Source organism: Bubalus bubalis, chromosome 9 (assembly GCF_019923935.1).
Source record: "Bubalus bubalis isolate 160015118507 breed Murrah chromosome 9, NDDB_SH_1, whole genome shotgun sequence".
NCBI classification, from domain to species: Eukaryota; Metazoa; Chordata; class Mammalia; order Artiodactyla; family Bovidae; genus Bubalus; species Bubalus bubalis.
Window position 1 is genome coordinate 96457180 of NC_059165.1, and position 27262 is coordinate 96484441.

General features: G+C 46.3%; 1 protein-coding gene across 6 annotated transcripts in view; it reads left to right on the forward strand.

Moving 5' to 3' along the window:
• The window catches only part of DNMT1 (DNA methyltransferase 1), a 61309-nt gene that overhangs the window by 8419 nt on the left and 25628 nt on the right, over positions 1–27262 (forward strand). Inside the window, exons 1-17 of one of the 6 annotated variants that reach the window (XM_025293549.2) lie at positions 2404–2566; positions 10461–10497; positions 11158–11265; positions 11460–11679; positions 12741–12816; positions 14098–14173; positions 17080–17114; positions 17508–17589; positions 19063–19097; positions 20025–20112; positions 21805–21839; positions 22328–22409; positions 23599–23637; positions 24401–24435; positions 24880–24925; positions 25022–25102; positions 25178–25287. In XM_025293549.2, coding sequence (XP_025149334.2) covers positions 2487–2566; positions 10461–10497; positions 11158–11265; positions 11460–11679; positions 12741–12816; positions 14098–14173; positions 17080–17114; positions 17508–17589; positions 19063–19097; positions 20025–20112; positions 21805–21839; positions 22328–22409; positions 23599–23637; positions 24401–24435; positions 24880–24925; positions 25022–25102; positions 25178–25287 — 1265 coding nt within the window. In that variant the 5' untranslated portion in view covers positions 2404–2486. Of the gene's footprint in view, positions 1–2403; positions 2567–2815; positions 3121–10460; positions 10498–11157; positions 11266–11459; positions 11680–12740; positions 12817–14097; positions 14174–17079; positions 17115–17507; positions 17590–19062; positions 19098–20024; positions 20113–21804; positions 21840–22327; positions 22410–23598; positions 23638–24400; positions 24436–24879; positions 24926–25021; positions 25103–25177; positions 25288–27262 lie in introns of those variants that run through there. The other 5 variants (XM_025293551.2, XM_025293552.2, XM_044948644.1 and 2 more) reach the window with 5 other exon arrangements.

Consider the following 27262-nt stretch of genomic DNA (forward strand, 5'->3'; position numbering starts at 1 on the left):
CTGTAGTCCACCAGGCTTCTCTGTCCATGGGATTCTCCAGGCAAGAATACTGGAATGGGTAGCCATTCCCTTCTCCAGGGGATCGAACCCAGGTCTCCTGCATTACAGGTGGATTCTTTACCATCTGAGCCACCAGGGAAGCCTGTAAAGGGCTAAATAACTCCTAAAGATCCTGGTACAGTAAGTATGGAAGTGCTGATTAACTATTCAATTAATAGTATTAGTTTTATTCCTAATATTTCAGTTCTCCTGGATCCTGCCCTGAAGTGGGTAACCCATGGCGACCAGAGGGTCTGAGGTCCACTTCTGGAAGCTCTCCGCCAGTTGCTGGGGGAACTTAGTTTATGTGCATGTTTACAAATATGTTCACTTGTAAATTGCATAACACAAAAATGTAAATGTATACTGTAACCTGGAACTCCACTCTGATGCTTACGTTGCGGCAGATAAAGTACTTTAAAAAAAAATGTAGTCCTATCCTATTGATGATTTATTTATTTATTGGGATAAAAAACCATAGCATTTATCATCTTAATTGTTTTTAAGTATACAGTACATTACTAACTATATGCACATTGTTCTGCAGCAGATCTCAAACTTTCATTTTATGAAACTGAAACTCTATTCCTATTGAACAACTTTCCTTTTCCTCTTCCTCCCAGCCCCTGGCAACCACCATTGTTCTTTCTTTATGAGATGACTAAATCAGATACCTCTAAGTGGAATCACACAGTGTGTCTTTTTGTGACTAGTTTATTTCACTTAGCATAATGACCTCAAGTTTCACCCAGGCTGTTGTAAAAGGGCAGGATTGCTTTTTTCTTTTTAAGGCTGAATTATCCATTTAATACATCCATAATGTATATGCCACATTTTCTTTATCCATTCATCTATCCTGTCCTTTGGGTTGCCTCCACCTCTTGGCTATTGTGAATACTGCTACTAAGAAGATGGGTGTGCAAATATCTCTGAGATCGTATTTCCTGTTCTTTTGAATATTTATCTAGAAATGGGGTTGCTGTTCATATAATTCTTTTTTTTATATTATTATTATTTTTTTTTTTTACTTTACAATATTGTATTGGTTTTGCCATACATCAACATGCATCCGCCACGGGTGTACACGTGTTCCCCATCCTGAACCCCCTCCCACTTCCCTCCCTATACCATCCCTCTGGGTCATCCCAGTGCACCTGTATAATTCTATTTTAATTTTTTGAGGAGCCTCCACACTTTTCTATAGCAACATAAGTATTCTAAATCCCCACTGACAGTGCAAGGGGGTTCTAATTTCCATGTTCTCACCAATACTTTTTGTTTTGATACTGGCCATCCTAAAGCATGTGAGGTGATCTCATTGTGGTTTTCATTTGCATTTCCCAGACTGGTCATATTGAACCTCTTTTCATATACTTTTTGTCCATCTGTATCTACTTTATGAAACTTTCTATTCAAGTCCCCTGTTTTCTAATTGTCTTCGAGTTGTAGGAATTCTTTATATATTCTAGATAAGCCCTTATCAGATACATGGGTTGCCTACATTTTTCTCTCATTCTATTGGTTGCTTTTTCACTTTGATTCCTTTGCTGTTCATGAGTTCACTTTAATTTTCATGAGTTCACTTTAACATAGTCCCATTTTCTATCTTAGTTTTTGTGTCCTGTGGTTTTGGTCATTTTCAAGCCCAATGTTGTGAAGCTACCCCCTCCCCCACCACACACACTTCCTTTTAGAAGTGCCACAGTTTTAGGTTTAGGTCTTTAATCCATCTTTTGAGTTAACTTTTATATGTAGTGTAAGGCAAGGGTCCAATTTTATCCTTTCGCAGGTAGATATTCGCATTCTGGGTATCTTTGGCGTGTAGATATATGGTTTCTCAGCACCATGTATTGAAGAGACTATCCTTGCCCGAGTTCTGATGCTTCTTTAAGTACACAGGCTGTGGAAGTGGTCCAGGTCTCCCTACACTGTGAGATCCTTCGTGCGTCCTCAACACTTTCTAGAGTGAGTTCTGTTAGCTCCTTTTCACAGATGAGGAAACTGAGGCTGGGTCCAAGTGACCTGCCCAAGGTAGTTATAGTGAGCAAATATAGTGTAGGTGGGATTGGAAATGAGTACTTGAACTTTAGAGCCCACAGGGTATAGTGCCCTGGGGATGTTCCTCGTTCTATGCCTAGCATGCGGGTAAAGAATGAATGAATGAATGTCTCAGGCAAGGCTCGCAGCAAATGGAGGAGCTTGGACAAATCCACTGCTCCGCGCAGGGGTGCGCTCCTCCGTCGCGCATGCGCGACCCCTGTGCGGAGCCCGTTCCACTGCCTCCGCCCACTCATGGTACAGCCTCTCTCCGTGTGGTACGGCCCGACTTCCCCCACGCCTGGGCCGGGATGGTACGCGCCGCCTCCGCTCGCGGCCCCTCCCCGTCGGTTTCCGCGCGAAAAGCCAGGGTTGCCTGTGCTGCTGCCGCCTCTGCTGCACCTTCCAAGATGCCTGCCCGTACCGCCCCGGCGCGGGTGCCTGCGCTGGCCTCCCGGGCCTTCTCACTGCCTGACGACGTCCGCAGGCGGTAGGTGTCGCGGGGAACCGGGAACCTGGGTGGGTGGCACCGCGGTGGGGGTGGGGGTCATTTCCCCTCGGGGTAGCCCGTGGCCGCCGCTGACAGACGGGCGCGCATGCGTGGGCTGGCGCGGCGCGCGGCGGCAGTTGGCGCGGGCAGGGTGGCACTTCCGGTCGCGCGCGCCCCTGGCCGTTTGGCGCCAAAATGGGCCAATCCCACCCCCCCAGTTCCCCGGTGACTGGAAACTTGGGGTCTCTTCTGACCTCAAAGTAGAGCAAGCTTTGGGTTTTCCTTGGAGAGCCCCTTCCCGGAGCAGCCTCGGGCCCAGCTCCTGCCGCCAGCCTGGTCGCGCAGGAAGTGGGCAGCCTGCGGCCTCGGGATACCCCTCGGCCCGGGCACTTCGGCCTCCACTTCCGGTGCCCGGTCCACTCGAGGGGGTTGGGCTGGCCTGGTCCCCGAGGGTATTTGGGGGGATTCTCTCGGCGTCCCACGCCAAGCATCCCGATGGCAGCCTCCAGAGACAGATGCCGCCGCCGGTCGGGGCCCTGGCGCGGCCGGCTCAGGTTTGCGAGCCCTGTCTTCCTTGGGGGGCTCCCTCCATCACCTCATATGGCTAGGGTAGTAGCATTCTGGAAGGACCCCTTATCCTTCAGTGAGGGCTAGGGCTGGGCAGCGTGAAAACTGAGTGGTTTCTCAGTAAATCTGAGCCGTGGGCATCAAGGAAGCCTTGCTAGGGAGAACTGGCTGCTTTCCTTATGTATGTGTGCGTATGTATGTGCATGCATGGGGAGGGGAGTGAGGGGGGCAGCAGCTAATATTGGGGGTGCAGCTACAGCTACTTTGTGCACATGGATCTTCAGGCAAGCCCAGTGTGCACCCTAGGCTTCTTGCTGGTGAAGGGCATCAGTTTCACTCTTGGAAACTTGCAAACCTCACTTACAACAATGTGGGAACCAGCCCTGAATGCTTCCAACCAGATTTGTGAACCTGATTTTGCCATTTCCCTATTTCCCTTTGCTTGTTTCCTATAGTTGTGCCAGACCACTTCTGATTTGGGCTTTTGAAAGGTGGAGAGTAGGTGATAGCGGGTATTTGGATCTTCCTCCCAGGTGTCAGACCACTTCTTAGCCACAGTTAGAGGGTGATGTGCCTTACTAAAGAATCCCTATACATCTCCCCCAAGATAAAACATGACTTGAAGTGGAAATGGATTTATGAAAGTGCCTCACTTCATTTTAGACCCAGGACGGGGATTTTGGGCTCAGCCTTCTTTACCTTGATGGTGAGAGTGCTACCTCCACTGAGCCATCCATGACCTTGGGCAAGTTTCATAAACAAGTCGCGTCTGTGGACTTGAACAGTTAACATGGGCTTTAAACTGGTATTGGATTAAATGAGAATATGCCTGGCACATAAAGGCCCCCATGTCAGCATTCTTGACTAATCTAACTTGCTTTTTTTCAGTTCTGCTAATTCTATAGAACACTTTACATGATCTCACTTAATCTTCAACTGTTCTCAAGAGTGGTTGCCCTAGGAATTAACTGTAAGGAAGCAAAGATTTCTGCTAAGATCTGCTTCTTGGCAAAACCTTTCCCTTCTGTGAGGGCTTTTATTGGGCCAGAGCAAGTGTTCTGTTTGGCTGAATTTGAATGTTCTTAGGTGAGTGTTACAATCCATCAATCCATCATTCACCCTAGGTTCCATATTACCTTGAACTAGAATTGCCTACTGTTAGGTATAGAGTCTGGTTTTAGGGTGTTTTTTTTTTTTTTCGTTTTGGGTTATTTTTTGACTACACCTCATGGCATGTGGGATCCATCCCTGACCAGGGATCAAACCCATGCCCCCTGCGTTGGGAACATGGAATCTTAACCCCTGGACCACCAGGGAAGCCCAGTGTAGGCTTAGGTTTCTGCCTCAGATCATTGACATTGTCACCTTATGTGACCCTCTCAACAGCTTTTCTTAAATTTTGAATTTTAGCTTCTAAAATACAGGTGTAAACATGGCATTCAATATTCCCTTTAAAATGTTCCCTTATACCACCTTGTAAATGGAGATATAACTTTTTGATTCATGAAAATTAGGTACCTCATGTTATGGATTATACTAAATCTAGTAGAATAGGAACAAAATTTAGGCCTAGTCCTCACTGAGGAATTCTTGTCACTTATGCTAACTTGTGTTTATATGGCAGCTTCTTTTAAGACTCATACCATTACATTACCTGTATGATGATACTAGAAAATGTTCTTAATGTTTAGGTATTTGTACATTTACTTACGGCTGCACCGGGTCTTGGTTGCTGTGCGTGGGCTTTCCCTAGTTGCAGCAAGCAGGGGCTACTCTTTGTTGTAGTGCGCAAGCTCCTCATTGTGGCTTTTCTTTCGAAGCACAGGCCCTAGGCGCACGGGCTTCAGTATTTGCAGCACTCAGGCTCTACGTTGTAGCACAGGTTCAGTGGTTGTGGCGCACGGGCTTAGTTGCCCTGCAGCCTGTAGAATCTTCCCAGACCAAGGATGGAGCCTGTGTCCCTGCATTGGCAGGCAGATTCTTATCCACTGCGCCACCAGGCAAGTCCAGTGTTGGAGTTTTTAAAGTGTAACTAAGTGTAAAAACTAAGTTCAGGGCTTCCCAGGTGGTGCTCGTGACATAAGAGACGCGGATTCAATCCCTGGGTTGGGACGGTCCCCTGGAGAAGGAAATGGCAACCCACTCCAGTGTTCCTGCCTGGAGAATCCCATGGACAGAGAACCCTGGCGGGCTACAGTCCATGGGATCATAAAGAGTCGGACACGACTGAAGCAACTTAGCATGCACATGTCCTAAGTCTTCTAAAAATCAGGCCTTTCAGGACAAGCCACATTTTTGCACTTGATTTTTCTTACTCTCTAAGCCACCATCTTTTGTATAGAAAAAAGCAGTAGTCTTCCCACTTGTCTTTCTGTTGCCATTTGGTCTTTTTTCTCTAAGTTTGAAACTTATCCTCTTAGGATATAAGTTGGAGCGGGAGGTTTTCCTGCCCCATACGCATGTGATGACTTGAAGTCCAGGACTGCCATCCACTTGCCTGACTCATCCTGTGCCCTTCTTTTTCTTACAAGCCATTCAGGTTATCCTTTAGGTCTTTAGGGCCTGAGACCATGCAGAGCCACCAGTGTGAGGCTGGGCTGCACCTGACTCCTTCCCCATGGTGGCTACTGTCCATTCATTCCCAAGACTGCTCAGAAAGACAGTCCCCTTTCCCTGCGATGAGAAGGGGTTAAATTCTGTCAGTATACCCCTCATGCTGCCTCTGCAGTCTGGAGTTGATGGTCACTTGTCATCCAAGCATGTTTGCCTCATTGGTTGCATCTGCAGCTTAGAATCCAGTAGACTCGGATTCCTGCTTGCTAGACTTTCACCTTCAGTGAAGCCTGAATTGACATACTAATACTAGACACCTCCTCACACAAATCTGACTCAGCCTTTGTAATTATGACAGCTTTCCTATCTGCTAACCACTCTGATTAGATTAGAGTGGATCTTCAAGTTCTTAACCAGTCTGTGGCTCCTGAGTAGGTACAGAAGGCATAACTGACTTCTCTAGTTCTCCCCTGAAGTAGGATTCTAGACGTGCAGACTCCTGGGGTTCAAAGCCCAGCCTGCCACTTGCCAGCTATATGACCAAGTAGCCTAACCTCCTGATGCTTTATCTCTAAAATGGGACAGAGGTGCCCACCACACCAGGGCCCTGTGAAGACTGAGCTGAAAAAGGTAAACGTGGCAGAGCACCTGCACAGAAATCTGCTTCCCTGCTTATCACGTGGCAGCTGTATGTTTCACTTCCATTATGGGGGGGGGGGGGGGGGGAGGAACATACCTTATTAATGAATTACCAACTTGCAAACCTGATCCTAAGGCAGATACTAATATAGCAGCCCATGCCTGCTTATCATTCCAACTTTCCTATTTGCCTGGCTTCTTGTATACTCATCTGGACCTGTTCTTTTTGCTGCCACCTTAGCTTAGCTTTTGTGCCAGGTGTCCAGCCATTCCTCAGTTAAGATGGTTTTCTCTCCTTAATTCTTTGTATTCTTGACTTTGCTGATGCTGTTTACTACCTGGGAGCTTCTGTCCTGATCTCCCCCATATTTCTTTTCAATTCTTGGACCCTTATTTTCCTCCAGTCTTAGGGTTTCTGCCTTCGGCAGTTGAACAGTACCAGCCAGAGATGCCTCTTTGGAGAGCCAGTTCTAATTTCTAGCTGTTAAATAGCCACGTAGATTCACTGGACTGTCTTTCACTCCTAAAATTCATGGTCTGCTCCCTTCTTCCCTACCAAAAAGTTCTGCCTTTCTGGTATACTGTATTAGTTTTTAACTGCTGTCATAACAAACTACTGCAGTCTTAGTAGCTTAAATAAAACATATTTGTTATCCTCTGATTCTGTAGGTCAGAAATGTGGTATGGGTCTCACTGGATTAAAATCAAAGCATCAGCAGGCTACCTTCCTTCCTGGAGGCCCTAGGGCAGAATCCCTTTCTTACTCTCTCAGGTTGTCAGCAGAATTCAGTTCCTTGTGGTTGTAGGACTGAGGTTCCTCTTCTTTTGCTGGCTATAGGGTGAAAGCTGTTCCCAGCGCCTGGAGGCTACATCATCTGTTGGCTCGTGGCCCCTTTCCTTCATCTTTTAAGCCCTCAAAGCCAGTTCTCACGTCACATCTTTTTGACCATTCTGTAGTCACATCACTTGAAATGCAGCTGGGAACTTTATCTGCTCCTAGGATTTAAATGATTTGATAAGGCCCACCTGAGTCATCCAGAATACCCTCTCCATCTCAAGGGCTGTACCCTTAATCACATCTGCGAAGTCCCTTTTGCCATGTAAGGTAACATATTCACAGGTTCTGGGGAATTGGGGGAGAGGGTCTGTTATCCTTCCCTCCACAAATACTGTCTCCGGTACTACCCACCATGCAGCCAGTTACGGAAGGCACAATTAACAGAGCTTTGTAACTTCTCCAGGATGTTCTCAGCTCCTGCTGTGAAACCATGTTACAGATCAGCGTTTCTGATTTAGGATGTCAAGAGTTAGCCACTCAGTCATGTCTGACTCTGTGATCCCATGCACTGTAGCCCATCAGGCTCTATTGATTGGATTTTCCAAGCAACAGTTCTGGAGTGGCTAGTCATTCCCTCCTCCAGAGGATCTTCCTGACCAGGGATCGAACCTAGGTCTCTTGCATTGGCAGGCAGATTCTTTACCATCCAGCCACCAGGGAAGCCCAATTTAGGATGTTAGAATGATTTAACACCTTATCTCTTTTAAACTAATACATATTGTATATTTCTGCCATCTTGACTTTGTTTTTCCCCCACTAAAACATGACTGATTGTTGGGTTTTATCTCCCCCATGACTCTTCCAGGGGTTTGTTAACTGTGGAGAAAATCTGTGATTTTTTAGCTTGACATTGTTGACCTCCTTGAGACAGGTACCCAGCTCCTCTCAGGATTTGCCTTTCTTCCCCTGTGTTGGCCTGACTCATGTGAGTTTCTTGCCCTGCTATGGCAGCTCCTCTGCCCAGTTCCCACTGAGCTCTCAGCTTCTCTGTGTCCCTCCTTCCTGTTGCCATTTATATGCTTTTTCTTCAGAAGCCTCAGACTTAAACTCTGTTGGCCTTCACAGTGGTCGACATATATCTTTTTTGCCTTTCAAGGACTGCTCTGATGGAAGCAGCTAGGAATGAGTCATGGGATCTTGGACCAGAAGGGAGCTAAGGTTTTATATGTATATATATGTAATGTTGCCGTCTTCTGTGACTACTCTACTTGGTCCTTCATATCTGCTTCTCATCCTCCTGGCTGTGAACCTAAATGGGAGGTAGTGTCCCCAGATTTACTGGGATGGGGATAAACTCTCCAGTGAAAGCCTGGGCATCAGGCTTCACAGGGTGAGACTTTTGAGATACCCCCAAGGTCTGTTTCTCCCTGCCAAGCTAAATATCCCACTTCAATAGGAAAGATTTAAAAAATTCCGACCCGCAGATCTGTCTCCTGCCCAGATGTAGGCGTTGTCAGCGTTGGGCAAAGGGCCCCTTGATGGGCTTCCATCTGAGCGTTGTCCTTGACGCCCGAGGTGACCCAGTTGAGGTGGGAGCTGTGTCCTGCCAGGGTTTTGTGAGCACGGTGACTGAAGGTGGGTGGCTGTGGTGCTCCGGCAGCAGTGTGTGCGCCTCTGGCTCTGAGCAACCTGATCTGCAGTCGTCCTCAACTAAGGCTCTCCCAGGACCTGAGTTGCTTTGCGGATAGAATGACTTTTGCCTGGAAGGGACTCCACATGCTTCTGGAAAGCCTGACTCTGAATCTTGAGTCCAAATTACACAACGCATGTGATACACAGCATATTAACCACTCTGTTGGTAGGCTGCTATCTTTTTTTTTTTGGCTGTGCTCCGTGGCATTGTGGGTTCTCAGTTCCCTGGCCAGGGATCAAACCCATGCCTCCTGCAGTGGAAGCGTGATTGTCTTAGCCGCTGGCCCACCAGGAAGCCCCTGCTCAGTCTCTTCTATAGCCAGACCTCTGCTGAGCATCCAGCGCCAGCCAGGAGGCCCCTGCCTGGCAGTGCCTACATCTCAGCACTCAGCTCGTTGCCTGAAACAGGGTCTGGCGCAGAGGAAGCACCCACAGATGATGTTTGCAGCTAGAAGCAGGATCCTCACCCACTCGGAGTAGCCACTGTCTGTCACTAGTCCAGCAGAGCCCGTCACTCACATTCCTGTCTGTGCTGCTTACATCTGCCCTCCCTCTTTGAAGGTCGGTTTGGGAGAGCTCTATTCCTGCCCTTTAGGTTGGTGGTAACCGAGTACCTTGCCTGGGTGCCCAAAGGGAGGACCCACGCTTGGTGGAGGCCCAGTCCTTCCCTGCCCAGGGCATCCCCCCTCTGCTGACGGACGCTGGCTTAGCTGGTTGGACCTGTTCTCACCCCGCTGCCCACAGGAACACTGCCCAAGCCAGGAACAACAGCCTCTCCATTTCCTCTGTGTCTTTTGCTTCTTGTTCCTTTATTCTCTTTGCTCCCTTCCCCCGAAAAGAGGCAAGACATTCATCTTCAGTAATCAAGTCAGACCATGATTTTTCCAGCGAAGCTCCTGACAGCTCTGCACGCCTGAACGACTAGGCACAAACGCTCACAAGGACGGGCTCTTGGGCGAGGCGCCAGCCAGCTTCTCTGACTTCCTCTCTCTTCCTTGTGTGTGGGGCACCCTGTGCTGCCCCAGGCGACCCCGACTTCCATTTCCTACTCATCAGAGTGCCGCCACTCCCACTCTACCCATGCTGGCCTTTGGGGGTGTTAGCTGACTGTTCCCGCACCCTCCGGTTGCCCTGGTTCACTCTTTCTAACCCCTGTATGCCCTTCTATGGACTCTTGGTCTGGTCCAACTGGAGGAAGACCACCTGTTGGTCACTTAACTTGGGAGGGACCCCAACTATGCTTCCACTTTCCCAGTGCCTTTTTTTTTTCTTTTTAATCTTAATTTTTGACTGCACTGTTCAACATGCGGGATCTTAGTTCCCCGACCAGGGGTCAAACCTGTGCTCCCTGCATTGGGAGTGCAGGCTCTTAACCACTGGACCGCCAGTGTCTTTAAAATAACATTGTTATAGAGTGCCTGTATTATCCCTTTCCACTATCAGAAAAACACCCTGCAAAAAGGGAAGCTCACTTAGATTGCAAATGACTTCTTAATGTGTATGTAGGCACTTGCAGTGGGGCATTCTACACATTGAGCGGGGGGAACCATTGTATTTTCTAATATCCGTGTTGAAGTTATTTCCAAAGTTCTTTAAACTGTGGTATTATAGATGAACAGTGTTGCTTAACAAGCGTTTTCTTTCTTCCCTTTTTTCTTCCCCTAGGCTCAAAGATTTGGAAAGAGATAGTTTGACAGAAAAGGTAAGGTCATCTCCACCTTAACAAAATCTACTATCAGATGTGACTGTCTGATAGACTATGTAGCTCAAAGTGGAATTGGCTCTCTTTTCCTTAAACTCTTAAGGATAACTTGGATGTTTTTGTCTAATGTGCTATATTAATAGGCTGTTATCAGTTAGCTTTTGGTAACTCATCAAGTTTCCCAATCTAGGTTCCCTATCAGCAAGTCTAGATTATAACTTGCCCTGGTCACACTGTTTTTTTCAGAATCAGTTTTGTTCTACTATACCATTATGTGTCTGTTTCACTTCCTAATCTTCCCATTTTTCACCACCCTGTACATGGTGTAATATGATCTTTTTTTTTTTTTTTTTAATATTTATTTGGCTGCACCAGGTTTTAGTTGTGGCACGTGAAATCTAGTTCCCTGGCCGGGGATCGAACCTGGGTCCCCTGCATTGGGAGTGTGGAGTCTTAGCCACTGGACCACTAGGGAAGTCCCTCTTAAAAAAATAAAAATAATAAGTAATATGATCTTAATGGAAATGTCACGAACATGTCTTGACTCAGCGTTGCCTGCCTTTCAGTCATTGTTATGTGGCCAGCAGCGTAACTGTGCCTTAGTCCATTAGTTCATAGTTTCAGAGTGTGGGGACTTCTAAACATATATCCTTCCCTTAGGAATGTGTGAAGGAGAAACTGAATCTCTTGCACGAATTTCTGCAGACAGAAATAAAGAATCAGTTATGTGATTTGGAAACCAAATTGCATAAAGAAGAATTATCTGAGGTAAGTCTTCAGGGTCCTGGCGTCTGGAAGACTTGGCGTCCCAGGTAACTGGTCTGTGACCAGGGAGGCCGAATAATCCCAACTCCCCATGTCACCTGATAGTTATATAAAGGGAACACATGTGTTTCCTTATTATTCTCTCATTGCCACTTGTTTACATTCACTGCTACTCAAATTATCCTTTCCTGCTGTAGGAGGGCTACCTGGCTAAAGTCAAATCCCTTTTAAATAAAGATTTGTCCTTGGAGAACGGAGCTCATGCTTTCAGTCGGGAAGCGAATGGATGTCTAGAGAACGGGAGCCAGACAAGTGGTGAGGATTGCAGAGTGCTAATGGCAGAGAAAGGCAAGCCCCCCAAACCTGTCTCCAGACTTTACACGCCCAGGAGAAGCAAGTCTGATGGAGAAACAAAGTGTAAGAGCATTCGACTCATTTGACCTTGTTGGAGTATGGTATCACCAAAGGGGAGGACAGTTAGACTTGGCGCCATAGGTTCATCCCACCCCCTCCCCTGGGCATCAGTTCTTTCTTGTGTATCCATCTGCTGCTAAGTCACGTCAGTCGTGTCCGACTCTGTGCGACCCCATAGACGGCAGCCCACCAGGCTCCCCCGTCCCTGGGATTCTCCAGGCAAGAACACTGTAGTGGGTTGCCATTTCCTTCTCCAATGCATGCAAGTAAAAAGTGAAAGTGAAGTCGCTCAGTCGTGTCCAACTCTCAGCAACTCCGTGGACTGAAGCCCACCAGGCTCCTCCATCCATGGGATTTTCCAGACAAGAGTACTGGAATGGGGTGCCATTGCCTTCTCCTGTGTATCCATATATGTATATATTTTTGGCCACACTACTCGGCTTGTGGGATCATAGTTCAGGGATCATACCTGGGCCCATGGCAGTGCAAGTGCCCAGTCTTAACCACTGGACCGCCGGGGAATTCCCCCTTGTGTATACTTCTAACTAGCTTCGATGTAGACTAGAAATTTTTGTCTTTGACCAAGTTTGAGAGCATTAGATCTCCAAACATCGTTGAATTTGAGGTATAAAGTAACAGGATCTACTGATACTTAGAACTAAGTTATATGCCTGTTTAAGCTAAACATTTATTCTTAGACTCCTTCCCTGTTTGTAGTCAGAGTAACTCTTCTGAAATTTTTAAAAGAATAAGAGCATGGGACTTGAGCTCAGGTCAGGCTTTTGACCACTTCACCTTCTGATGATGTAAGCAAAGGTTCTGTTTCCTTGTCTGTGTCAGGGTTGGGCCTGTCATATAAGAAGTTGTGTTAAAATGGTTCAGCAAACTGGCAGGTGCTAATTTGGTGAGTTTTATCAAGATGGTGGTTGCTGAAAATAAGAAGAGGAGGATTCTTAATCCTCAGAAGCTGGTCTCTGCAGCAGCCTGGTAATTCTGAAGAACTGTACCTTTGCTGTGAACTTTTTTATTCTTAGTGACTTTTTTGTTTCTTTTTCTTTAAATAGCTGAAGTCTCTTCTAGCCCCAGGATTACAAGGAAGACTACCAGGCAGACCACCATCACATCTCATTTCACACGGGGGTCAGTATATAATGAATGGACAAGCCCCTTTTTTAGGGGCCAACTGTTTTTGGTAAAACACATATAGAATTAGTAGGATGTAATTTAGTGATTCTGACTTCCACATTGCCTGGGTTTTCACTTTGGTATTTTGTTATCAGACACTCATGAACAGCATTTCTGAAGACCTCATCCATTTTACTGTTAATGTTGTTCAGTTGCTAAGTCCTGTCCGACTCTTTGCGACCCCATGGAGTGCTACACAGCAGGCTTCCCTGTTCTTCACTATCTCCCAGAGTTTATTCAAACTCATGACAGTCGAGTTGGTGATGCCCTCCAACTATCTCATTCTCTCGCCCCCTTCTACTCCTGCCCTCAGTCTTTCTGGGAAGCTTCAAATATGCATACACAAATCACCAAGAGTAGTAAAATGAACCCCTTGTATATGGCCCAGTGACAGCAGTTAACAGCTCCTGGTGATCGTTTCATCTACAGCCCCATGTGCTCCAACTGAATTATTCCAAATGAATTACAACTCCATACACACCACATCCCCCCAATTGGGTTACTTTGAAACAAGTCAGACATGTCATCTTATCCATAAATACTGTATTTCTAGATGACAGGGTCTTCCTCTGACAAGTTTTAATTCATATTTTGCTATAGTTGCTAACATTTAGGAAACAGTCTTTTTATGAAGACAAAACAGAACTATAATTTCATGCCTCATAAAGTATAATAGCTCCTGACTACCAGGTATACAGCAGTGTTCACACTTGCACGTATGTTAACAGAGTTTGGTTGACTTCTTCCTTAATCCTTTTAAGATTCCTTATTTTCTTGCCATTTATTTAAAGAAACTTGGTTTTGTTTTAGCTTCTGGATCCGGCTGACCTCATCATTAGTGGCGGTTAATGTGTTCACTTGTCTCTGGTTTTCTATAAACTGGTAGCTAGGTCTAGAGGCTTGTTCAGATTCCAGCTTTATTTTCTGAAACTTCATTGACGAACTGGGGCTGTCCATCAGAAGCATGTCACGTCTTTTTGGTGATGTTAGCAGCTGTTGATCAAAGTCTAGATCCATGATTTTGTAAGGTTTGCAAAATGGTGGTATTCTAAACCTGTCATTTGAAGAAACGTTAAACTTTAACATCCTGACAATGAGGGCGTCTCCTTGGAGGGAAGGGGGAGTCCATGCCCTGAATCTTCCCACACAGAGGGAGGAATGTATCAGTAAGTTGCTTCGTGGCCACTGGGTCTAGGGTTGGGCTGAGCTAACAGTTGGCTTTACTGTGTGTGACAGCCCTGCCAAACGGAAACCCGAGGAAGAACCTGAAAAAGTGAAGTCAGACGATTCTCTTGATGAAGAAAAAGACCAGGTGGGGCTCGCGTTTAAGTTTCTTAACTCTGCCTTATTTTGGTACGTTTTCCGTTAACTGTGAATTTACGCTTGGTCTGTCTATGGACCAGAAGTGACTAAGAAGGTGTTAGAACGTATCCCTGGACCCCGGGCAGTACAAAGTGTATCATGATGAGACCCGAGGGCTTAGCAGGCCCATAGCTTGAGTCTGCTCTCTCCTGTCTACTTTCCTGCCTCTCCACCTGGCAAGATGAGATGTTCAGACCAGCAGAGGTGATGTGTTTAAAGCATTTGCTTCTGACATCAGATAAGCTCCTTTCCCACATCTAATTTTTCAATAAGAGCAGAATTGTCATGTTATTATGTGCATTGTAATAATGCTGCTTAGACTTTTTAGGTTGGAAAACTGGTGGCTTGCCAAAGGCCTCTGGGAAGACAATGCCTCTGGCGCTGTCCCATGTGGCTTAAGGGGCAAATCTAGGTGATACCAGCTGGCCACATGCTGTCTGTTTCAGTTCTGCCACAGGATTGGCTGTGTAATTTGGGAAGTCTGTAGGCTTTTGGGTGGGTAGTAAATGCCTGTTACCTGCTGAAGATGAATATCTGTGGTTTGTTCTAAGGCTGGATGTCTCAGCCAAGGCTTTGACTTTTGGGGGCAAATAAACCTTTGCTGTAGGGGTCAGTCCTGTACATTGTAGAGTGTTTAGCAAGGTCCTGACCCCTACTCACTAGATGCCAGTAACATTCCTTCTGTCTCCCAGTTGTGACAACCAAAATCACTTTTGGTCTCTCCCAGATGTCTCAGAGGGGCAAAATTGCCCTAGGTGAGAAGTATTGAGCCCGGTATCACTGAGGTAGACTTGATAAGACACGCTCATTCTTCTGTCTTATTCTTGAAAATTATATGCGACCGTTCATGACCCTTATTCAGGTGTCTATAGTTAGGTTTAGCCAGAGCACCCACTCACGGTGGGAAACCGAGACAGGGTACACGTCTTGTCTAAGCCATGTGGCCAAGTCCCTTGCCCCCTAGGAGAACATGTCGTGGGCAAGCTGGCTCTTGTAATATTGATAAGACTTTAAAAAAAAAAAAACAACACATGTACCAGTTTAAGTTATTTTTTTTCCCCTTTCTAACATCTTGGAGGGCTTACATAGCCTTTTCTTTTTGCTTTTAAAGAAATTAACCAGGGTGTTCTTTCCCAAGTAGGAAGCTGTTTCACTGGTGGTGTGTGTGAGGCCTTGCGAACTTCAAGGATGAACCCCTGTAGGAATAGGGTTTATTCCAACATGCTAGAGTCCTAGTGCACCAAACCAGTGATATCAGATGGTATTGGTTGAATAAGTCAAATAAGGTCAAAACCTTATACTTCAGCCAGTTTAAAGTGTCTTTTTTTTTTTTTAATTTATTTATTTGTTTATTTGGCTGCATTGGGTCTTAGTTGTGGCCCGCGGGCTTAGTTACTTCATGGTGTATGGGATCTTAGTTCCCTGACCAAGGATTGAACCCTGCGTTAAAAGGCGGATTCTTTACTGCTGGACCACCAGGGAAGTCCCCCAGTTTAAAGTTTTGCGATCTTACTATGTTTTTTTTTTTTAAAACAAGTATTACCTACACTTGATAAAACGGTACAAAGGAGTACTATTGGGTACAAAGGAGTGGTACTCCCACCCTTCTGTCCATCCCTCTCCCGCCCCTCCCTCCTGTCTTTCCTTCTAGAGGCGAGCATTTGTCAGTCTCTAATATATTGTTTTGGATTGTATGTCTATACATAGTACTGTATTATATTAATATATAATCTGTATTAGGGTTCTCCAGAGAAATAGAGTCAATGATTTCTGTATATAAAGAGATTTATTTTAAGCAGCTGATTCACACAATGTCAGACTGGCAGGTCCAAAATATGCATGATGGGCCAATAGGCTGCAGACGCAGGGAAGTGTTGATGTTGTAGCTCAAGTCTGAAAGCAATTTGCAGTCAGAATTTTATATATAATACACACACACATAGATTAACTCCATATAATATATTATGGAGGGGTTCTGTGTAATTTACCCAACTTTCTCCAGTGGTAACATCTCAACTATAATACAACCGTAAAACCAGGGAATGGACATTGGTATAATCTACAGACTTTGTTCACTCTGCATGCATAGTCAGATGTATGTGTGTGTGGATTCTTGTAATCTCCACCTCAAACAAGATATCTGCTTCATCACCACAATATTTTTATCCTGTTTAAATACATAACTACAGATATCCTGGAAATGGCAAGTCTTGTGAACTTAGGGAAGCAGTGTCCTGGCTGTTCGTCGAAGAGCTGGTGTCCAGTTTAGGTTGTCATCATCACTTCCTGATGGGAATCCCAAATTACTGGGTTGATTTTTTTTTGCTAACATTAACAAATCCCTGACATGAGGTGGATCTTTGACTTCATGTAGCATCACTAGACAACCTCTAGTTGTGCGGACGTGTGCTGGGTCAACTCCTGGGCCTCTCCTTTGTTTTGAGGCTGGTGGGACCTCAACACCAGAGTAACAGTTGCCCACATCTTCCCCAAACCCAGATTACCCCCAACCCCTGTTTATAACCATGCATGCATGCATGCTAAGTTGCTTCAAATGTGTCTGACTCTTTGTGACCGTCTGGACCGTAGCCCTCCAGGCTCCTCTGTTCATGGAATTCTCCAGGCAAGAATACTGGAGTAGGTTGCCATGCCCTCCTGCAGGAGATTTTCCTGACCCAGGGATCGAACCCATATTTCTTGTCTCCTGCATTGGCAGGCAAGTTCTTTACCACCAGCAACACCTGGGAAGCCTGTATTTAACCATATCAAATGTATTTACTTAACACTTTGACTCGTGCTTTTGGTTTTGATCTTCTTTTGAAATAAATATTCTTCTCGTCCCTTCTCTCCACATAGGAGGAAAAGAGACGTCGAGTTACATCCAGAGAACGGTAAGAGTTTATACCTTTTTATTCTGTGTAATTTGTAATCTTGACTCCTGAAATTACTTTTCTGAAATGTTTTAAAAGGAAGAACTAGCGAGTTGCCAGGGTGATCATAGATAGCTTAAGGACGCTGAGTTTGCAGCCAGATTATTAACCTTGTGATCCAGGTCGAATTCTCTTGCAAAGAGTGAATTGGGGTGGGGGGCAACTGGCAGTTACCAGAAGTAGATCTAAAGGTTGTATTGAATATTAAATGTTAACGTAATATGTACTTTTCAGGGCTACTGAGATGAAGATTGGCTTTTGGTGGTCGGGGGAGGAAGGAAGCCCTTTTGAAAACTGCTTCCAGGGGAGGAGTCTCTGAAAGTTATCCTTAGGGTGTGTTATCTTGCTTGATAGAGTTGCTGGGCTGCTCCCTGCAGAAGAACCAGGAAGAGTAAAACCAGGAACACACATGGAAGAAGAAGGAAGAGATGATAAAGTAAAGCCTGGTCACCTCCGTGTTTGTCACTTCCACCTGAATCAGAGTCCCCATTGGTTCTAGGAAGAGGGATCAGGGCGTGGAGAGCATGTAGGAACAGAATGACTTTCACTAATGATCACAGTGACCTTGACTTTAGCAAAAATGCTCTTCAAACTCCTCTTTCTGCTGCTTCTCTATGTGGAAGGTGTGTTTATGTGGTTCTGGTGACAGTAAACCACTGATAGGCCTAGAAGTCACCTGGACCTCTGCTACTTGATCAGTTAGTCACACAGCTTTAGCCTCTCCCCTCGCCTGCACATCTTGGTTGCTCATGAGGTCTTGGTGGAGATCTCACTTTCAGACACACAAGGTGCTAAAGTGCTATAGCATCATCCAGGATTAAAGCTGCATTCTTAACTGAGATCAGACCAGTCCTTTCCCCAGACTTGTGGCTCCTTTGTAAAATCAGGGTGGGCTTAAGGTTCTGCAAAATACAGATGTACCACCAAATCCCACCCCAGGAGCTTGGGAGGGTAGAAGAAGGAATTGGGGGTCTGAAAGTGGGAGCTTTTCCATGAGACAGCGCTGCCCCATGCAGTAAAAGGCTGACATTGGTTGGTCCCAGGTGGTGGAACAATCTCAGATCCCCAAAAGTTTTATGACCACACTGATGAGAATTTTCTTAGCAACTCCCATGGGTGGTGTGTGTCCTTGAGAGCCTGTTAAAAAATGGGTGTCTGTTATTTTGTCCTAATGCGGAATCAACCAAGATGCATGATAATTCTTGAACCATTTGGTACTTGAAGCTAGCCTTTAATTGATCACTTCCCTACCCTGATCCTAGTTAAAGTTAGCAGCAGTTACAGTTGGGACATATGTTAAATCGTTTGAGAACAAGCGGTTCCAGTAGACTGGCTCAAATCCTCCAAAGAAGGATTTAGGGCTGACTGAAATCCCTTGTCTATGGCCAGACTCCCGGGATCCCCTCTTGCAGTAGCAGAGTCTGCCATGTGTTTTTTCTGTTTACATCACCAACCTGTGATCTCCTCACAAAGTGTGAGGGGTTCCTGAGGCTGAATTCTGGAGAGGTGCATTTAGCTCTCTAAATTCAAACTCAGAATGATTTGTTGTCCATGTTTGAGATGGAGCTCTTATTCCGATTGGTCATACTACTTCATTCCTTTATTTAGATTCTCATTTGATAAAGTTATCAAGGAGATTGTCAACACTTAATCCTGACAAGTAACAGTAATTTTGCCCGCAAATCCATCTTAAACAGCAGAATCTAAGAGTCCTTTAACTTCCTGCCTACCTACCCCACCAAAAAAAATGTGCTATCTGAAAAGAAGAGACTCCTTCTTACCAGCTAGACTATAGGATCAGTTTAGGTATTTTATTTCCATAAAGCTCTTTAATAGAAATATTAGAATCAAACGGGGGGAAATTAACTAGTCTTTTTTTTTTTTTTGCCTCCCTGTCCCATCCACTTAGGAAGAAAAGAGACTCAGAAGTCAAACCAAAGAACCGTAAGTACAGTTAACATGCCTTTTGTACTTTGTGAAATTTACTTCCAAAATTAAGTGTTCTAGTAAAAATTATGGATTGGACAGGGCATTAAGTTCATACGTGTAATGTGTGGGTAACTTCTGTTCTTGGAAGGTCAGGCAGCCACAGTGTAGGCTGAGGTCAACTGAGATTTACCTGACCTTGACTGCTGGCCTGTCCTTAGTGGTCTGTCCTTACTGGTGTTCATACAGGAAGCAGTTTGTTAGGTGGTGTTTAAAGAGTGTTGAGCAGCTCTGTCTCTTGCCTGTAGCTGTGAAGATGCTATGTGACAAATTGCCCCAGAGCTCAGCGGCTCAGGACAGTAGGCACTTTTTGAGCTTATATGTTTGCGGCTCAGTGGCCATTGACTGATCTTGGCCAGGCAGACCTGCTTCAGCCCTAGGACTAGGCCAGCTGGGGCGTGCGCTCAGCAGTGGCAGTGTGTGAGGGCGGCAGTGGAAAGCAGCCTCTGACATGCAATGGACTGAAGCAGGTATTGACTGGGCCTGAGTCTGGGGCGGGCAGAACTCCTGAGCCAAGTGCCTGGGCCCTGGTGGAAGGAGGGGAAGACTTCTCAGATGTCACCTCAGCCCACTAGCAAACCTGCACAGGAATCTACCACAGGCAGGATTCCCATCAGGTTATCAGGGATCAGGGGAGCCCTTTTGTCTCTTGTTTTTAAACTGCGGCGTGTCTCAGCAACACATGAAGTGTTGGTGGCACTTCTGAGATCATAAGTTCTGAAGTACCAAAGCCCTCTTGGGTTTCTTGCAATGAAAACTTGCCCTTCAGATGAGAAAAATCATCCATGCTCTCTGACTTGGGGGAGGGAACCGTGTAAACCCTCACTGTGGCTTCTTGAAACAGTGATGGGCTCCCTTAGCTGACTGTGTTTTCTTCTGTGACAGGACACCTAAACAGAAAGCTAAGGAGGAGCCAGACAGAGATGTGAGGCCTGGAGGAGCTCAGGCTGAAATGAATGAAGGAGAAGACAAAGTAAAGACTGACTCGTATCACTTATCTCTAACCGATCCTTGTGTTCCCAGTTGGTTGGGAGAAATGGCATGGGTTAGGGCTGTGCGTTGAAATCCAGCCCTACCTGCCCTGGGATGGTTTTGGGCAGGTGACCTGCCCCTCCTTGTCGGGGTTGGCAGCTGTCGCTGCATGTTAGTGCCTGATACGTAGTGAACGTTCAGTTGTCTATTTATGGTAATGGTGGCAAGGGCCTGTGTGTGCCTGGACTAAGATGTGTGTGGAACCAGCTTCTCTTCATAGCCTCTGGCCTGAGAAGGCTTGACGTGTCACCCCAGATACACGTGTCATCATGCTTGTGCTGCTTTATCGACCAGTCTCCTGAGTTCTGAGTCTAGCTCCTCGCGTTCCCGCCAGCTTCCACAGTTCAGCTTAGTTAACATATTTAAACCCTAAAATATTGTTCACTGACCCAGGGGTGGGCCTGTATAGAAGCCTCAGATGGTGAGGTTATCCACAGGGTTGTAAACTCCAGGGGACTGGGCTACATCTGCTGGGGGTCACAGCACAGGGATCTTATTAAGCTCCTTAGCAATTTGCTCTAAGAAAAGCCAAACCAGGATGGTCCCAAGATTGTCTCTGGTTTTCTGTGAGATCCAGGGAGCAGAGCCTGAGGTCAGACTTCCTGGGTCCTGAGTGTTCTCGCTTCCAGTGGGCACCCTTGCTTGTTCTGTGGCACGTGATCTTTGGGTGTGTCACCTCCAGCTTGTTCTGTCTAACATCTTATTGTCTCATCTTTTCTGATTACTCGTGATCTTAATCATCAGCACTTGCCTGGGATCCCTTCAGGTCTAGAGATATCTCAGCGGTGGTGTCAGACCATCCGTTTTCCTCAGACAGCAGCTGGCAGGAGCTTCAGACCCCACAGCCAGCGCTCTTGTCTCATGGCAGAAAAGGACAAAAGGACCAAAAGTTTGACTTTGTCTAGTTTTTTTTTTTTTTTAATTATTGACTTAATCGGTGTGTATACTTCTTTATAAAGGTCAGCAGCATATCAGAAAGATAGTCTTTGTATGTGGGCTCAGCTGTGTTTAATGAGTTGGTGACCAAGTTGGGAATCCCTACTTCTGTCTCTTTCCCATACTGGATTCCAAAGTTGAGCGTTGTCACCTACTTCCCCACTCCTGTCCCAGTGCCTGTTTGTATGACATCTTCACTCCTGACCAAATGACAGATGCAGCTATAGACATTTGGGCTGACATAAGCAAAATGGCTCTAACAGTCCCTTTTGCTTTGAGCTATCCCAGGACAGGGGTGTGTAAATTGTGGTCCACAGGCCAAAGTTGGCCCTCTGCCTGTTTTCATAAAGTTTTATTGCAACACGGCCATGCCATTTCGCTTATGTATTGTTTCTGGCTATTCTTGTGCTGCAGTGGTACAGTTGAGGAGCTGTGATGCAAGTCTGTGGCTTGGAAACCTGAAAATGTCTGTTTTTTGGCCCTTTACAGGAAATCTACCAACTCTTGTTTGTAGGCGTTAGGGAACTGAGTTGAAATTTTTGAAGCCTCATCTCTAGCCTGTAGACCTGCCTAGATTTTCCAATTCTCTTGTCCCACGGTGCTGCAATCATTAACTGATACTTTGGGGTTTTGTCTCACTCTTGCTCAAATTAATTTTCCCCCCTTTATTTCTCTACCCACACGTTTCCCCTCTCAGGATGAAAAGAGGCACAGAAGTCAACCCAAAGATCTGTAAGTGGTTAAAATGCTTGTGCTTTTGTGCTGTGCTTTGTGTAGTTTAAATTACCAAAATAGCTATTGGAGATCTGTGATGTAGATGTTTACAAGGAATTGCTTGTGCTATTGGAAGACTGGCTCAGTTTGGGTGGGGCTGGATGAGAAATCCCTGTGGGCCCCATCCTGCCTGTCGCCCTTTGCCTTGTGGGTAGCACTCCCATCACCGCACTGCCACGTGTCTTAGTTCCAGTGTCTCGTCAGGCCCCACGTCTGAGGGTCACATGGGGCATCCGCAGGCCTCTTTTCAGGATCACGTGTTAGTGACGCACCTTTGGAGCCACTGTGACAAGGGGACTTTCTTTTGGATGGGAAGAAAGTGTCTGTTCACCAGATCTGTTCTGAATATTTTGCTTTTCTATAGGGAGGCATTAGTTTGTCATTTTTTATGTGAATTGGCAGTACAGGTTTTAAGCTGACATTTGGCTTATTTGTTTATCCAATAGAGCTAGCAAACGGAGACCAGAAGAGAAAGAACCTGAAAGAATAAAGCCACAAGTTTCTGATGAGAAAGATGAAGATGAAAAGGTAAGCTCTTGTTTTTTCAATTCTACTGTATTTCATAACATCCCATTGGTTGGAATATCTTAAAGTGATTTATAAACAATTTTCCTCATGGAAACTTGCAAACGTACCCTAGAGTAGGCAGAAAAGGGTAGCAAACCCTCATATTCTCATCAACCTTCATCAGTTATCAACCCATGACGGGGCATGTTTTACCCAAGCCTCAGTTATTCTCCTTGCCCTCCCTCACTCTGGTAAACAGATCCCAGACATATTACTGAAATATTAACAGAAGTGCTTCTATAAGGTGCTTCCTTCTAAAAAGGAAAGGAGTCTCTTAAACATCATCACAGGGACTTCCCTGGTGGTCCAGTGGTTAAGACTTTACCTTCCAATGCAGGGGGTGCAGGTTCAGTTCCTGGTTGGGGAGCTAAGACCCCACACGCCTCGTAGCCAAAAAAACCAAAATATGGAACAGAAGCAATGTTGTAACCAATTCAATAAAGACTGTAAAAATGACCCACATCAAAAAATATTAAAATTAAATAAACATCACCACAATACCATTTTCCTAACACCACAGTATCAAAGTCCAATCTCTGTTCAGATTTCTCTGAGGTCTGCATTGTGTGTTTTGCTGTTTGAGTCAGAACCCCAGCTAAGTCTGTACGATATGCTTACTTGCTATTTGTCTTCCCTGTGTCATCTACAGTGCCACCCCATCCTCTTACTTGCAGTTGGTGTAAGTAGCCAGCTGACGCATAGCATTAGTGGGTTCTCAGGTTTGACATCTTCCCAGAGCCCTGTCCCCTGTAGACCACTAGTTAGGCTCAGAGGCTGGACCAGAGGCATGTCTCTTGTTTCCCAGAGGACTTCTAAGGTGGTGCTGTGTGCTTCCTGTTACATCCCACCAGAGGCATGGTTATCTTTGTAAGGCTTCAGGACTCATCCCTGAACCCAGGTGCCCTCAGCCTGCTCCATCCATTATAAAGTTCCCCTCAGCTTTTCACCTTTTCATCTGTTTTTAACAATCATTGCTTAAATCCATTATTTCACTGGGAGTTGCAGAGTGATAGTTCTAGCATTCCTTCATTTACTCAAAATAATTCTAGAAATAAGTTTTCTCTTATTAGTCACCAGGGGTGGGGATGGTACCATAACCAAATACGACAGTCTGAGTGACTTAACCAACAGGCGTTTATTTTTCTTACAGTTCTGGAGAATACAGTTCACATATCAAAGTACCAGCAGGGTTAGTTTCTGGAAAAGTCTTTCTTCCTGACGTGTGGACGGATGCCTTCTTGCTGGGTCCTTACATGACCTGTCCCTGTGCAAGCACGTAGGGAGGAGAGCGCTCTGGTGTCCTATTGGATTAGGTCTCTCCCACTTACGACCTCACATAACCACGGTCACTTCCTTAAAAGCCTCATCTCTAAACACAGCCACATTTGAGGTTAGGGCTTCAACATAAGAATTGGGTTGGGGAGCAAGGACAAAACTCAGTCCATAGCGCCCCATATCAATTATATACTTACTGAGGTATCACTTAATATAGGAGAGCTAATTTTTGTCAGGCTTCCCTGGTGGCTCAGGGATAAAGAATCCACCTGCTAATGCGGGTTCTGTACCTGAGTGGGGAAGATCCCCTAGAGGAGGAAATGGCAACCCACTCTGGTATTCTTGCCTGGGAAATCCCATGGACAGAGAAGCCTGGTGGGCTGTAGTTCCATGGGGTCACAGAAGAATCAGACATGACTTGGTGACTAAACAACAAAAGTTTTTGTCTTTTTTTAAAAAACTAGTCTCTCATGAGTCTTTTAAGGAAGTCTGGTTATAATAATTTTGTTTATAAGACTAGACACTGGAGGTGGCTTGGGTCTCACTGGTTTTCTGACTGCCTTCCTGCCTCTGACTAGGTTTTGTGATAACCATGTACATAAAATTCTTTAACTTTGCAACATAGTCTGGATGGAAAAGACTTTTTTACCCTTCACTCTTCTGTTTTCTCTACTTAGGAGGAGAAGAGACGCAGAACTACATACAGAGAACTGTAAGAACTTATTTTTTGTCTTTCTACCAAGCAGATCATAATACTAAACAGTTGTCTGAGAAAGAAAGAAAAAGGGGCGTTTAGTGATCCCCTGGAGAAGGAAATGGCAACCCACTCCAGTATTCTTGCCTGGAAAATCCCATGGACAGAGGAGCCTGGTGGGCTACAGTCCACCGGGTAGCAAAGGGTCCAACACGACTGAGCGACTTCACTTTGACTTTTAGTGACTTCCTGGAGCAGCCTTAGCTTTGCGTGTGATGGATAGTGAGCGCAGGACTGAGGCATGCCAGTTCTGCTGTGTGAGGCAGGTCCCCTCTGCATGGTAAAGACACACTTGCCCCTTATGCAGCAGCTGGCACTCATCTGTGTCTGGATCCAGTATAACTTTGACAGATTCTGACATGTCGTGTAATGACTAAAACAAACCTTCTGCTTTGTTCCCAGAACCGAGAAGAAAATGACTCGAACCAAAATAGCAGTAGTGTCCAAGGTAAATGTACACCTGGGAAGAAAAGCCGTTGTGTGACGCTAAGGGACTGGCTTAGGCCTGGCTCTCTGAGCGCCATCTGTGTTCTTGTCCCCACAGACCAATCCTCCGAAGTGCACTGAGTGCTTACAGTACCTGGACGACCCTGAGCTGAGATACGAGCAGCACCCTCCCGATGCGGTAAGTTCCAGCTCTGTCTTCAGCCGTATAGTTACCGTCTCCTGTGTCTTGGCTCACTGGTCCAATGTCTCTCAGGTGGAAGAGATACAGATACTGACCAACGAGAGGTTGTCCATCTTTGATGCCAACGAATCTGGCTTTGAGAGTTACGAGGATTTGCCCCAGCACAAACTAACCTGCTTCAGGTAACTGATAGGTTTTGTGTGTTTTTTCTTTTTTTTAAATCCTGCTGGATCTTTTTATTTATTTGGCTGTGCTGGGTCTTTGTTACTACACGGGTTTTTCTCTAGTTGTGGCGAGCAGGGGCTACTCTGTAGTTGCAGTGTGCAGGCTTCTCGTTTCGGTGACTTCTCTTGTTGTGGTGCACAGGCTCAGTTGCTCTGTGGCATGTGGGGTCTTCCCAGACCAGGGATCGAACCCATGTCCCCTGCATTGGCAGGGGGATTCTTTACCACTAAGTCACCAAAGAAGCGCAGGTAACTAATATACTTATCGTAACAAGGCATTTTCTTAAAAACACCTGAGTTCTTAATATCCTAGTAAAGTTTTCAACACCTGATCTGCAACATTTCTTAAGCTGCTAACACTTCAGGGCCACCAAGCTGGTAGATGACTGGTAGGTCTTTGGTTGTTAAAGCTATTCCTGTTAGATCTTGAGTAGGTAAACATCCTTGCGAAAATCAGTTATTTTGCTGTGTCAAGTCTTAGTTGTGGCTTGCAAATCTTTAGTTCTGGCATGTGGGATCTAGTTAACTGAAGAATTGAACCTGGGCCCCCTGCATTGGGGAGCATGGAGTCTTCTTAGCCACTGGACCACCAGGGAAGGCCCTTGAGTCAGTAAATATCCTAAAGCTCATTCATTCCACTGAGGGCCAGCTATGTGCAGTGGGTATTATAGATACAGCACTTCAGGCCCCTGGTTTCATGGAAGCAGAACAAGTTGTGCCTGTGGGTAGCGACACTGTGATGGATGTGAAAAGCATGGGGAGCAGAGAGAGTGGGTGGGAGAAAGTTGTTCAGAATGGAGGGGAAGGGACTTGAGCAAAGACCTCAGCTTAAGAACAAGCCAAGGAGATAGTGAGGGAAAGACATCCAGGAGGAGGGAACAGCAGGTGGAGGCTGGGAGGGGGGCGTGTGGGCTGTGGAAGACTAGGTAAGAGGCTGTGTGGCTGGAGTGGAGGGGCCGGTGGGGTGAATGGTAGGGGATGTGGCCGGGGAACAGGGACCCAGGGCTGGGGCTGGATCCTGCGGGGCTCTTCAGGCCGAGGCAATGATGCTGGGGTCTTCTTGGTGTAGGTAGTGGAGTTTGGACTGCGTTTGGGGTTCAGACAAGCCTGTGATTGAGCAGAGTCCCCCTCCTCTCTAGCCTCCTTCGTTCTGCTCTCTCCTGCTCACTGGAGGTGCTTCCCTTTGCTTCTCTCTGTGAAATAGCTTGGCTCCAGCTCATGTCTCCTTTCAGGCCTCGGGACGTGCTTTTCCTCTCCCTGGACAAGAAAAGAGTAGGGGCGGCTGGATCGCCTGTTACAAGGCGTTAGGTGGAATCATCTCGAGATAGTCTTTCTGACATTCCTGCCCCACAGTGGGCTGGGCACTCTAGGAAACCCCAGTGTTTTTCTTCGCAGTGCTCTGTATGCTCGCTGCAGTTGGGTGTGTCTCTCCCTCTCCACGAGCAGGAGCCTGATCCGTACTGGGACGCTGTCTACTCCCCGGCCACTCCCCGGCTCAAACCTCTGCCTGACAGCACCAGTGAAGCGTGCTGTTAGCATCGCTGATGTTCACGGCCTTGTGCTTCCCTGTGGCGCTGCTGGGGCAGAGGCTCGCGAGAGCCGGGGCCTGGGGCCACTGTAATCAGGAGTGTCAGCGCTTGGGGTCTCTGGGTGGCTCCTCAAGAACAGGTCTGCCCCAGACTCCTTCCTGTGGGTTGGGAAATAAGAACACACGTCCCATGAATGGCATGCCTTTGAGCATCAGGCCGTTGAAGCCAGACCACCTGGGTTAGCTGGGGACTCTGTTTACCTCTGGTCCTTGAGCTGAAGGTGGCAGGTGGAAACGAGCCCCTTCTGCACACTAGTGGGCCCTGCCCCGGCCTGGGACTCGGCACTTCTCCCTGATGTCACCTCTCCTGACGGAGCACGAGGACAGTCTGTCAGGCTGGGCCCT